The sequence below is a fragment of the Vitis vinifera genome, chromosome 18, assembly GCF_030704535.1.
Source record: "Vitis vinifera cultivar Pinot Noir 40024 chromosome 18, ASM3070453v1".
Lineage (NCBI taxonomy): Eukaryota > Viridiplantae > Streptophyta > Magnoliopsida > Vitales > Vitaceae > Vitis > Vitis vinifera.
The window spans coordinates 24216780-24230644 of record NC_081822.1 but is presented as its reverse complement, the minus strand read 5'-3'; the positions used below and the strand labels follow the sequence as shown (position 1 = coordinate 24230644).

General features: G+C 30.6%; 1 protein-coding gene across 11 annotated transcripts; it reads left to right on the top strand.

Moving 5' to 3' along the window:
- Positions 1-7151: 7151 nt before the first annotated feature.
- LOC100246937 (tubby-like F-box protein 8) lies at positions 7152-13145 on the top strand. Of its 11 annotated transcripts, none has more exons than XM_010666825.3 (7): positions 7152-7305; positions 7790-7913; positions 8403-8441; positions 8596-9040; positions 9262-9349; positions 10517-10649; positions 12139-13145. In XM_010666825.3, exons 4-7 carry the CDS (start codon positions 8693-8695, stop codon positions 12845-12847), a joined length of 1278 nt encoding a protein of 425 aa, XP_010665127.1. In that variant the 5' UTR covers positions 7152-7305; positions 7790-7913; positions 8403-8441; positions 8596-8692; the 3' UTR covers positions 12848-13145. The 11 variants fall into 11 exon arrangements, with proteins under 11 accessions (XP_010665127.1, XP_010665129.1, XP_059591039.1 ...); XM_059735056.1 differs by having other exon boundaries at positions 7156-7305; positions 8596-9044; positions 9266-9349; XM_019216712.2 differs by having other exon boundaries at positions 7178-7305; positions 8641-9040.
- The last annotated feature ends 720 nt before the right edge of the window (positions 13146-13865 follow it).

Genomic DNA, 13865 nt, shown 5'->3' with positions numbered 1-13865 from the left:
ATTCAATGTAAGTATATTAGAATTTCACTTGATTTTTTTTAAAACAATCTCTAATATTTATATTATATCGAGAGTTCACTTGTCATCTTCTAATTGTCTTGACCGATATCTACTCATAACAAAAGAATATTCATTAACTTATGTGGTCATATTAACAGTAACACAGTTATTACGAGCAAATAGATGGTTCATTATATGATGTCAGCACGACTTTCAGGTAGTTTATATAAGCATCTAATTATAGTATCTATGTCGTCAATACAAAGGTTGTTTCATTAATACTTTTTTAAAATGTTTTTGTTTTGTCAAAATCAGTTTTCTTAAAGTGTAGGTTATCTTCGAACTATTTCTTTTTTTTAATTTGTATATGATATTTATCTCTTAATTGCTTAATTATTCTGGTCATGATAAAATTAGTATAGAGATATGGAAAAATAAAAATTACTTGATGAGTAAAGAAAAATAATGAATACTTAAGATTAAAAAAGGCATGACATTAACTTAATATTTCATAAAAATAAAAAAGTAGGTTACAAAGGAAATATAGAGAGTAAAAAAATAAATAAGATATCTGTCCCACATTGAATGATTATTTAATAAATATAAAACCTCGAGATTTCCAATATCTGTTTTGATTCATCTAATTACCTAATCACGACATATAACATGTTACTTTCTTTTCAAGTTATTTTCTTGAAAAGACAAAAATAATCACTCGATTACATAGGCCATAATTTAAAAATAATATAAGCATATCTAAGACATATAAAAAAAATAGTTTAATATTCGTAAAATCTTCCTTTTCACCTAACGTGCTAATCCAATTCATAATCATCAAATTACACCTTAATCTAGCATTATATGTCTTCAAAGAGTAGGTAGAAAGCATGATTCACGCAAAGGAACCTTTCCAAGCTTTTGTGCCACAAAAAAAATGTATTGCCAACAACTTGTATTATTTCTAATTACCCATCATTTTATTTTGCCTTAAATTACATTATTATCCTTAAAAAGATGCTCCAAATACATCATTCACGTTATATAATCAACATTCCACCTATGGGGTTGTGACATTTTTTATACAATTAATCATGGTTGAGTGATTCCATATCATATCAACTATGATTAATTAATACAATGTCTTCCCTTAATTTTCAAACCAATGATCTCGTATCAAATCTCCACTTGTCCTTTTTTGTTTTCCTTATTGACATGTGACACCCTTCAAGTGAATGAACATTCTTTTTTCTCAAAATTTAAAAATTATTTTCATATTTAGAATAATTTGTATAGACTAAACCATTTCAATTTAAATATTGAAGTTGGTATTTTTTTATATTTTTTTTTAAGAAAGAGATAATTTTTTATTTAGTATTTTACAAATTATTATAAAATTTTAAAAAAATTATTTGTTATATTCAAATTATTTACGTGATAATTTTTTGGACAGATATAAAAAGTTAAAATATTTGGTTATTTTATTTAATATTTTTTATAACAAGTTTATTTTAATTATATTAATTGATATAAAATTATTTTTAATAGTATGTTTTTTATTTTTTTATATAGTAAAAAAGCAAACGGGACCTTATGCATATATCACTTTTTACTATTATTTTATATATATATATAAAATAAAAATAAAAACACAAATCCCATGTGAGGAAGATTTTGAATGGAGGAAAGAGAGGGCACCATACGTATCTGATCTTGATGACAAGTTGTGGCAGGGTAGATTTGCATCACACTCAAAAGGTCAAACATTTTTCTCTCCTCTGACTTTATTTAATTTGAGCTAATGGGGTGGGTGACACGTGGCATGTATAGTACCGTTATACTATTCAAAGTTGTGAAAATTGATTTTTTCTTTGACTTGTAATTTTATGGTCCGTGACACTATTTAATGGCGATTCCTGAAATGGTGGTAGATGTAGCTCTCTCTGGTTGAGAATTCAGAATTGAGAATTGACTTGGATAATTTAGTCAAAATTTTATTTATATGGACTATGGATAAATAAATGCTTGTGAGGATTCATGCTTTGGTATACCTTTCACATGTCAATACACACAAAAATATAAATCTCATGGATACCTAATCATCAATTTTCGTACCACGTATTATTTGAAAGAGTCACTACCAAAAAGATACTTATCGAAAAATGCGATCGATGAAATTATATTGTATATGTATTTAGTTCTCGTTATTTTATGTTTATTGTATTATATTTTAATGATATTTATTTGTATCTTAATCTTTTTTTTTTTTTTTTTTGTATATAGTTCATTATTTGTACTTTCATTTAATTGTGGAAACTTTTTTGTTCATTTCATTGATGGAGATTGAGAATTTGTTGGATACCGATACAATGCTTTAGCTTTTTCCTATTTGATTTTTTTTTTTAAAAATTATTAAGGGGATGTTTGGTAAAACTTAATATTTATTCCTTAATAATTTAAGTTAAATTTAGGTTAAATTATACTGATTTAAAATTTATTATTTAATTTTTATTTTAAGTATTAAGGTTATTTGATAAAATTAATTTAAAATTTATTTTGAATCATTAAATTGACATATTTATCCTTATAAATTATAATTAGAGCAAAAAAAATCGAATAATAATGAAGGTTATAGAGTAACAAAAGAGATCGTAAAGGTAATAAGGACAAATATGGGTAAAACTATAAAATAAAGATGTGAAATTATTAATAAATTAATTGTTTTTATTTATTACTTAAAGTTGTTTTTTTATTTGAAGTCAAATTTAAAATATATAAAAAACAATAATGATTATAAAAATTGTATATATATATTTTTTGTTTAACTTCAATTCTAACATAATTTTAATAAAATAACATCTCTGATAAAGACACAGGAGTATTACAATATCATATAAAACCTATACTTACAAATATGCTAAATTAGGATAGTCATTATTTTTTTCTTTATATTTTTATAAATGAGTATCAAAATTGCTAAATTACCAATTACCTTTGGTGGTATTTGGTTTTTGATTGAATAAAAAAAAAGTTAAAATATTTGATTTTTTTATTAAATTAAAAATAACTTCTCTATATCAACCAACAAATTAAAGTAAACTTGTTATTATTAGGTTCAGTTTGATTATGTTGGTCGATACCAATATGTTACTTTGAATTTAATAAAAAAAAGACCAAAAAATAAACATCACATTAGAGTAAATAATTCATTTAAAAATTTATATATATATATTTCTTCCACCAAATATGATTATTTAGAATGAATGTTGGAAATTTTGTTCTTTTATCATCATCAAAAGTTTGTAAATTAAATCAAAATGTATAAGCAAAATTATAATGATGATTTCATTTCTCAAATTGTCCCCAACTTTCATCAAACATGAAATAATATATAAAAATTATATCAAAATTTAAAACATTTCTATTATGTTTTAATTTGAAGAAGCGGATCAAAAAATACAACATCATCTATGATATTAACATTATAGTTATCATGAAATTGGGTTATTCGATTAAAAAGGTTCAATGGAAACCCAATTTTGAAAATCTGATCCTTTATCATTTTTTGGCATCGTTTTGACAAAAATATCATTATTATTTTATTGTAAAAACAATATTTTATTTTAAAACATATTATGAATACTTAAAATAATTAAGGGCATTTATATAAAAAAATAAATTACTCATCAAATAAAAACACGAGAGAAGATAAATTCACAAATATGGTAAGTATTTCATCCCATTTAACCGATTATTTCTATAAATTTTAAGTGTAAGTTCACTTGCAAATTGGCTAGATATTTTGTAGCATAATCAACTAAAAAATTTATGAACATATATGCTTTTCAACAAGATTAATGACTTTGGCTAAGAGTGCTTTCAATGTAGTTAAATGGGATGGTTGAGAATTGACCATATAATTAATTTCAAAATTTATTGATATATTTATAATTAACATTTGCTATTTTATAAAGAGGGGTGATTATTTGGTATACGTCAACACGTGAACATGCCCAAATTTATAAATCACGTTCACACCAAGTCTTCCATTTTTTTGGAAACCCCTTTTGAGTTTCACATGTCAAATTTGTCATTTGCGTTGAAACTTCTTCCACTTGCTTCAATCAAATGTGCTCATTGAATGGACGCGTTGAATTTATTTTAGTTGATAAATATATTATAAATGTGTAACATGTTTTCTATGGTTGTATTTTTAGTCGTCTTAAAATTTGATCGCAAGTTCATTAATTAATAAACATGTTAAATTTCATAATATTTTGCACAAAATTTCATTTTCAACTTCTTATTCTATGATCTATCAAACCATTATTTGGTTTGGGCTAGACTTTGACTTAATGGAGAGTTGAATTGATTATGAATTAGTTAATTCAATGTCCATTTTAATATATATTTTATTTTTTATTTTTGAAATAAGAAAATAGCACTATGTTTTATACAAGATACCAATCTTTTTTAGATGTTTATGTTGCGAAAATAAATATTTTAAATATTATTTTTTTAAAAAAAATTGGCATATGGACAACAACAGGTTTTAGAATCATTTGCTAGATTTTAAAATTTGGAATTTTTGTAAACTTTTAGAATAAACCAAGTAATGGCGAAGATATTATCAGTTTTTTTATAATCAAATCAATGTATTATTTTTAAAATTTTAGGTTTTTATTACTTTTAATATATGTTTTTAAATGAGATAATTGTGTGTTTAGTGAAGATATGAAGTTGCCCCCCTCTTTGAGATTGGAAGTGAAATTCAATTTTGACATGACTCCATTTTCTCGCTATAAAATCAGTGAAGTTTAATTAGAGTGAAAAGTAGTTAGTTTAGGTAGTATGAACAATAACAATTTTTCCCAATAAGGGAAGAGAGATTCACTTTAAGAGCAATATTTTCAATTTAGGTATTTTTTATCTGCTTCTTGTCCTGACTTGATTTTCATACTTAACAACTTGATCGATGGAGTGAACAGAGTTGTCTTGTTTTGAGGCTATCTTATTGAATGTTCGATGAATAGTATATAACTGATTGTCTAACTAATTTTGGCACAACATATAATAGGTCCAAATGAATACAAAATGTATAATTAGCATGAAATATTTGATATATACATGGACAAAAAGATTCTTTTTATTTAATAGATCATGTAGCTAAGTAAAAATAAAATAAAAGTGTTTACAAAATGATAAATATTTTATTTTATTGGAGAAAAAAAATTGAAAAAGATATAAACTCTTTGTGTTTAGATTTCAATCTTGTAGTAGTGATTATAAGAGAAGGTTAGGTTAATATTGATTTTTGTCCTTGTTTATTTAAAAGAAAAAATTGAGAATTTTAGGGTTTGTTTAGTAACTGTTTTTAAAAATAGTTTTATGTTGTTTAAAGTAAAAAAAAAAAAAAAAAACTTAGTTTAATGACAAAAAATTGTCTTCTATTTTCTGTTTTTAAGAATAGAAAATATGGTGTTTTGAGATAATATTTTTTAATTGTTTTAATATGTTTTCTAAAGGTTATTTAAAAAAATAATTATACAAACATGTAGAATGATTAAAAATAAAACATGTGATAAAAAAATTATTTTTAAAATATATTTAAAAATATATTAAAATATTTTAGATTTTCAAACAAACTTTTATTCTATAAAACATCATAAAATAACTTTAAAAAACCCTTCTTAAAAATTATTTTTTAAAACTATTTTCGAAAATAGTTACTAGATCGACTTAGATTTTTTTAATGTTTTATTTTTTTTTATTTTATAAAACTTATCTTCTATCCATTAATGATATTTAATGATTAACTCGATGAAAACATGGTTTTCAACCTATCTGGATTTAGGAAAAAAAATCATAATATTGTTTTAAAAATTTAAAACAATAAATTTTTTTTAAAAAAATCTATTTTACATGCCTATTCCTAGATAAACTTCTCAAATAGAGCTTAATAAGAAATAAGGTATGAAATGAGAAAAGAGTACCAAGTGGTGAAATTTTAATTAGTAAGGGAGAGTATAGTTTTAAAGGTGTAAAGGCTTGATGATGAGAGCATGCACGAAGTCATTATAAACATCACATGAACCCACCTCATTGCATTAAACAAATCGAACCCCTTCACTCTTCCCTAAGATTAAAATATGTAAAAAATATGAAATAATATATAAAAATAGTTTTTTATTCTAAATTTATTTATTTCCTTATACTTTCGCTTTTGTTTTTCTTCATATTTTTTTTTAAACTTTTTGAAACCAAACCAAAAATTTTGTTTGATTAAGAAAACATAAAAAAATTTACAAAATAAGAATCTGAATTTATAAAATATAAATTTTAAATAATTATATAAAAATAATTAATGTTCTATATACTTTTTCGTCGTAAGTAATACCTCTTATATTTCGGTATTATACTAGGTACTATTTTATTTCATGTATAAAATTTGAATTATTTTTGATTGTGAGTAAATAAAATTTAAAAATTTTTTATTTTATAATTATTTTTATACGAGTGCTTCCAAATTTGTTTTTTCAAATAATTAATAATTAATGTAAGAAAAGTAAAATAAATTTAATTTGTGCAGGCGAGTGATGGGATAAAGGACGGCGAAGTTGAGAGAAAGAAGATAATATCAAAAAGACTAAAAAGGCCTCCTTATTTGACTCTTTTAAAAAATTATTTACATTTTATAAAATAAAATATACCTCCGAAAATTACTCCCGTGTTTCCCAGACAAATCCCTTCCTCTGATTGCTCACCAACCCCATAATTATTAACAACTAGCCAAAAATAAAAATTAAATTACAGCAAAAAGTAAAAGGCAAGTTTCAAATGGGGGTCAACGGGGAGGGTGAAATGGTAATTGAGTAAAGGAGTTCTGGTTTGCGAGGGTGAATTAAAATTAAGAGATAATTACACTCAAATAAATAGAAAAAAAAAAAACAATAGCTTTGTTTCCAGCAAGAATCCTAGAGTCACGGCGACAGCAGTGACTGTGTCAATAGCCATGAAGTAGCTCGGTAAAACAGCCGATCCACTACGTTGACTCGCCAAAATCTGACGGTGAGAGAGCGTGCTGTGAGGTGCACGTTGACGCCACGTGTATCACCGCTATCCAAAAACCAGATTTGATAAGAAGTTGAAGTCCGTGGCTTCACAAAAAGGAAAACTCCACTCTAGAGAGAGAGAGAGACTGTGTGTCGTCTGTAGAGAAAGAGAGATGAGAGAGAAACCGTGTGGTGATGATATGTGTGGAGCCCTAGGGGCATGAAGGCGTGAATTTTGCAGCTTCTGGTTTTTATGGTATTCACTCTACCAGATCTTCTTCATTTCTCTCTCTTTCTCTGTATATGTTTCTTTCTTCTCTCAGCTCTCTTTCTCACCCTCTCTTTTTTTGGGTGATGGTTGGATGTTAAGGTTCGTTTTCTGGATTCTTCGACTGTTTCTGGAAAAAAAAAATGTTTTTCATGCAGTTTTATTGGTGTTGTAAGCACCACATTTTGATCACAAGCTCCTATTTATTTATTTATTTTTTCCTTTTTCCTTTTTCTTGTCTGGAAAGAAATGGTTTTGTTCTCATTTTCCTTGATTTTTCTTTTCCGGGAAAAAAATGAGGGAAAGTATTTTTTCTTTTTTTAATTTTATTTCGGGTTTTGGTATCTGTTTTTTTTTTTTTTTTTCCTTTTCTTTTCCATGATAATAATTATAGAGGAAAAAAGGGCTTGGCTTATTTTGGAAATTTCATGGGGTTTGCATGGCTTCTGAGGCTAAGTTTCTGTTCGTGCAGGGTTTTTGTAGAAAAATTTAATCTTTGCATGATTGATCTGTTGTATGTATGGATCTATGGTTTCCAAGTGAAAGAATCGATCTTTGATAGTGGTGTATTGGTATTCCGACCTTGTGATGCTCAGGTGAGTTTTCAAACCTGGATTTTCCAGCTCCACGTGTTAATTCTCCATCTCCACCACTAAGATTTGCAGGAAAACGTTTATATTTAGGGTTAGTTGGGATATATTATATTGTGTGAAACTTCATGGCAATAATAAACATGAAGTGAGTGAAAATCAAGATATCTTCAAATGTGTGTTTTTTTTCCCTCCATTTAAATTATCTCGTGTACTTTTTACTTGGCTAATTGATTTGTTGTTTTTCCTGGGAAAAGGGGGAAAAAAAAATCCTATTTTGTGTTTATGATGTCTCTTTGATGGCTTTGCTTCCGAGAATTCTAAAATCCGGAAAATGTATAGTTTGACTCAGTTATTTAATTTATTTATTTAGTTTTTTTTTGAATTTCGGGACTTCTTTTGGATTTTCCTTTGATTATGTTTTGGACTTTGTATTGTTCATTTGAATTAGTTTGTAAAACTATCGAATCATTCACATTTGGGTTCAAAAATCAGGTTTCAAAAAACTGTGAAGAAGTTCCTGATAAAAGTCAGGTATTTTGAGCTGCTTTAAGTCCATGCTAGGCTTTCTTTTCTGGGAATCTCCTTTTCTTGCTTTGTGCTTTTCTTCTTCTATCTTCTCTCTCTTCTCTTTTTTGGTTGTTAAGCTTTCTAACTGGAATTTGAATAAACTTTGCTTGATTTGCAGTTGTATGCAAGTGTAACTGTTTGTGGTCATTATTTTACTCAAGAGGAATATAATTTATGTGACAAGATTGGCAGAAATATCAGCCATATTGGAGTGAATGTCGTTTCGCAGCATTGTTCGTGATGTGAGGGATGGGTTTGGGAGCTTATCAAGGCGGAGTTTTGATGTTAGGCTTCCTGGCCATCATAGAGGGAAATCCCATGGCTCAGTCCATGAGTTGCAGGACCAGCCTCTTGTGGTCCAAAACAGTCGTTGGGCTGGCCTTCCACCTGAGCTACTTCGTGATGTGATTAAGAGGTTGGAGGCAAGCGAGAGTACATGGCCATCTCGCAAGCATGTTGTTGCATGCGCTGCTGTTTGCAGATCCTGGAGAGAAATGTGTAAAGAAATTGTCAAAAGTCCAGAGTTCTCTGGGAAGCTTACTTTCCCCATCTCTCTGAAACAGGCATGTTTTTTTATGGTCTTTGTTTTGCTTTAAGTTGGTTTCTCCCAAGTTGTTACGTAAGTTTTGATTCCTTAAACGGTTACTTGATTTCTTTATCCGTAGTATAATCTATGTGAGCAAATTTACTTAAAGGCTCATGTGTTTGTTGAAAAGAAAGAATTTCCCATTATATTGGGGATGGGCTATGATTGACCTAGTTCTGGTTTGTTTGTTGTTTACAGCCAGGGCCTCGGGATGGAACCATTCAGTGCTTCATTAAGAGGGACAAGTCCAACTTGACTTACCACCTTTTCCTTTGCCTTAGCCCTGGTAAGATTCTCTCTCAACGGTTTGTTTGCCGCTGATTCCTTTTACGGATTTTATGGGACATGACTTTTGTTGGGCTGATGTGGATCACAAATTAATATAACCAGCTGTCACTTGTGGCGCTAGCATGTTTCTTGATTTTATTAGCAGACTTTGAGTCAGAAGGCCCAGTGGCACAATGAAGGGATACTTATGATTTCAGGCTTTAGTTGTGATTTTTATGTTGGATTGCTAATTGTGCTGCCCTTAATCTTTATGGCTCATATTACACATGTGGCTGAGCTTCCAGTTTTGATCGTTAATTTATCAGCCCTTATAATGTTGTGTTAGCCACCTGAAATTTGTTATTTCTAAGACCTTCCTTCTGAGAGTGAAGGCTCAGAAGCCAATTTCTTATATGCTCTCCTTCAGCCTCTTATGCGATTCCATCTGTCTACTAGTAAAGCTAGTACCTTTTTAGCATTAGTAGACACTGAAGGCCTAATCTTAATTCCATGGTTTTGATGGTACCCTAAGGGTTTTAATTTTTTGGAAACTCATAATTAATGTCAATCTGTTGAATTTCTGTTTCATACATGTATATATAAAAGCAAGGGGTACAGTAATCCCTTGAAAATCCTGCTTGACAAGTGTGTGCATTGCTTCCAATTGTATAGGCTTCCCAAATTGCCCCTTGATGAACAATCATGACCTTGTCTTAAACTTGGCCTCTTTTGCTGAATGTGATAGATTTATGCTCCTATGATTTTAGACCATTTTCCTTGAGTGGTTGAATCAACCAAATCTTTTCTGCAATTGGTTTTGTACTTGTGCTGCATGGAATGGAATTTCAGCTCCTATGCTTTCAACTAATTTTAGTTTAGTGTTCTTATAAGCCTTATTACCTCTGACATCATAGTCACAGTAGGGTAGTATTTTCCTCTTTTTACAGAAAAAATATCTCTTTTTATAATTTAATTTCAGTCATCCCATTTTTCTGCAAATGGCTAGATAATAAGTTATGTTTTCACGCACAAATCAAATTGTTTTAGTGTTCTAGCTTACTTTTAAGCTGTATAAGATAATGCTTTACTAAATACTTATATATATAAAAAAAAGATAATGCTTTACTAAATGCTTTTCCTAATGTCCATTATTTGTGATATGTGATTTATTGTTCCATATTTGCAGCTTTGCTTGTTGAAAATGGGAAATTTCTTCTGTCTGCAAAACGAAACAGGAGAACTACTTGCACAGAATATGTAATCTCCATGGATGCCGATAACATATCAAGATCAAGCAGCACTTATATTGGGAAGCTGAGGTAGATGAATACACCATTTTTCTTACCATTCTTTTACATTCAGTAAATGCCCATCAACTTTATCATGGCATGTGAACTATGCCATATTTTTGTGTGTCCCTCCTATTTATGATTCTAAGATATGATTCTTAAGCATAAAATAGGATTCCTAATGCTTAAGAACATGTAAATCACTCTGTTCTACATGACGTATTTGGACGGTGTAGCTGGAATTAGTCCTCTTTAATCCACCTCCAATATCATTCTAGGGATCCAGGTTCTGATTTGAAAATTTTCTGTCCACTTTCCTTATCTCTAAAGATTCTGATTTATTTGGGTTTGGGCATAAGAAAGCTTGAGGTGAAAGACTGTCAGCATAGGTCTCAATTTCAGTCCATGTATGGGAAACTCCTAAATCAACTGTTATACCTGAGAATCTTTAAGGAAACAGTTAGGTCTTTTTTTATTATATAAATCATTGTTCTTGTAATTCCATACTTGTCTGTAGTATTCATCATATTGTTGGTGCACAAAGTATACTGATATCCTATACCTGTCATTTATGTTATACAGAATTGAAGTGGTGTTAATTGTATAGTAAGATTTATGTTTCCTTTTTTAGTTTTATTATATTTGAACTACAAATTTGTTTGAATATGTTGATTAAATTTCAAACATCTGGTGTTCCTAATATGAAAATTATTGAGGTGTGAACTTGTTTTAGGGCTTCAATATTTCTCGAGGTAATCATGTGTCTTTTGATATTTATATAGCATTTAATAACAAATGCACAAAATAACAATTTTTTTAGCTAAATGGAGACTTAGTCCTAGCTGCTTATAGTTGGCTACATGAATTTTTTTCTACTTACCTGTTCTATCCAAGGCCGTAAATCATTGTTATCCTTGTAAGATACATGAATGCTTATGGTCCTAGCTGTTAAATCATTGTCGTGTCTTTTCTCATGGCTGTCTCTTATCCTAGCAATGCTGCCATTGAACCAAATTACTAAACATGCAGATGTAATTAATTACCTCTGTGCATTACTATTCATGTACCAAAAAATCCCAAGTTAGAAGGAATGGATTTACTTATAAACCAAGAACTCTTGTATAGGTTATAACTAGGGACCCTTTCAGAATAATTTCTTATACATTTACACAAAATATCGATGATAAGTTCTACTAATCAAGAATAGTAATTATGTAATGAACATAAGATACTTTCTACTAAGATTATTGGTCATTAAGGACCATGCTATAGTGGGGAAAGAAGATCTGTCTGCTGGTACAGTATATCCTGAGTATATAACCATAACCCAGTGAGGGCTTTCAAGTCTATAATCTAGTTTGTATCTAGGACTCACTGCATTTCCGTCTTATTAATTGAATGAAATGCACTTCTTTTCCTTATTTCAGGTCAATTTTTGTTTTAAGCCTATAATCTAGTTTGTGTTCATAAATTACTCTCTATCTGTCTCAAAATTTGTTTGTCCTCCCCCTTGTTTCAGGTCAAATTTCCTTGGCACAAAGTTCATAATTTATGATACACAGCCACCATACAATGGTTCTCAACTCTCCCCACCTGGCCGAACGAGCCGGAGGTTCTACTCGAAAAAGGTTTCTCCTAAAGTCCCAACTGGCAGCTACAACATTGCCCAGGTCACATATGAGCTGAATGTCTTAGGCACCAGGGGGCCACGAAGGATGCACTGCACTATGCATTCAATCCCTGCTTCATCCCTTGAGCCGGGTGGCACTGTGCCTGGCCAGGCTGAGCTCCTCCCTCGCAACCTTGAAGATTCGTTCCGTAGCATCTCCTTCTCAAAATCAATTGATAACTCAACCGAGTTCAGCAGCTCCCGGTTCTCAGACATTATTGGGCCTCGTGATGAAGAGGATGAGGGAAAGGACAGACCACTGGTTCTCCGAAACAAGCCGCCCAGATGGCATGAGCAGCTGCAATGTTGGTGCCTTAACTTCCGGGGGAGGGTAACTGTTGCCTCAGTCAAGAATTTCCAGCTGATTGCTGCCACACAGCCGGCCGCTGGTGCGCCAACACCATCACAGCCTCCAGCCTCTGATCATGACAAGATTATTCTGCAGTTTGGCAAAGTTGGCAAGGATATGTTTACCATGGATTATCGATATCCTCTGTCTGCTTTTCAGGCTTTCGCTATCTGCTTGAGCAGCTTCGACACTAAGTTGGCATGTGAATAGAAGTAAAACAGAAAAAGAAAAAAAAAAAAAAAGGAGATCATGGTAAGGAATAGAACACTTAGCTGGTAATGAATTTTCTTTTCTAGAGTTCCATAGGATGGGGTTTCTTGAATGCATCTATATCTCATTGTAGGCTGAAGAGTGCAGAACATTGTCTGTGCGCATTGGAGGGGGAAAGGGATCTTTTCCTTTTTTCTTGGGCTAGCTTGCTTTGGCCATTGTGAATGCCTTCAGATGTTGAACTTCAATTTCCCTTTTTTAAAATATGCCTATAAAGAATCTGTTTAGACTTCCAAAACATTCAGTCTGGTAGCATAAGAAAAGATTGATATGATGATGATGATGACATATCCGGCTTCTTATGTTTGGAAGCTGATAGGCTAATTGTTTGTCTTGAATCTGTGCCCATTGCCATGAAAGACAAAGAGGCTTATTGTTTAACAGGGTTCAAATCTACAAGTGGAAGTATAGAGAGACGGTTGGCCCAGTGTGCAGCTAGACAATGTCTCCAAGTTCTGCTCAAGCCCCACATTTAGAACCTGCCCCAGCATGGTCTGCCTTTCATATAACATGGTTTACTGGCTCGAATGTTTGTTTTGATTCATATTCTCATCCTGATGGCGAAGCAATTATTTATGCCTGTTGTTGATTATGACTTATGAGTTCTATTATTGTCCCGAGGAATGTATCTACTGGTCAATTATTTGTCATAGGTGAAAAATACTTAGTACCGGGGTGCCGTAGAGTGGATGCCAAACGGTGTGAAGGTTAACCTGCTTTTGTGCTTATTCTGATTTTGGTCGACAAGCCCGCCTGCGATAGGGCCTCTAGCACTTATTCTTTCATCATGATACAAATACATTAGGGCCCAATACAACGTGCGAGGCAGAGGTCATTTGGCTCTTTACACAGCTCTTGGTTTTCTCCTTCCATCCTTTTCAACCTTTGCCTCAAATATTTATCATCTTGCCTTTGTGACGTCCGTGTTAGATCAATCTGAAATAAACTTTGGAAAAGG

Bases quoted from the DNA above. Each gene is read 5' to 3' on its own strand.
- LOC100246937 (XM_010666827.3), top strand. From the start codon at position 8,693: ATGTCGTTTCGCAGCATTGTTCGTGATGTGAGGGATGGGTTTGGGAGC. The intron at 9,350-10,516 runs GTAAGATTCTCT...CCATATTTGCAG, and splicing joins TTTCCTTTGCCTTAGCCCTG to CTTTGCTTGTTGAAAATGGG. The intron at 10,650-12,138 runs GTAGATGAATAC...CCCTTGTTTCAG, and splicing joins ACTTATATTGGGAAGCTGAG to GTCAAATTTCCTTGGCACAA.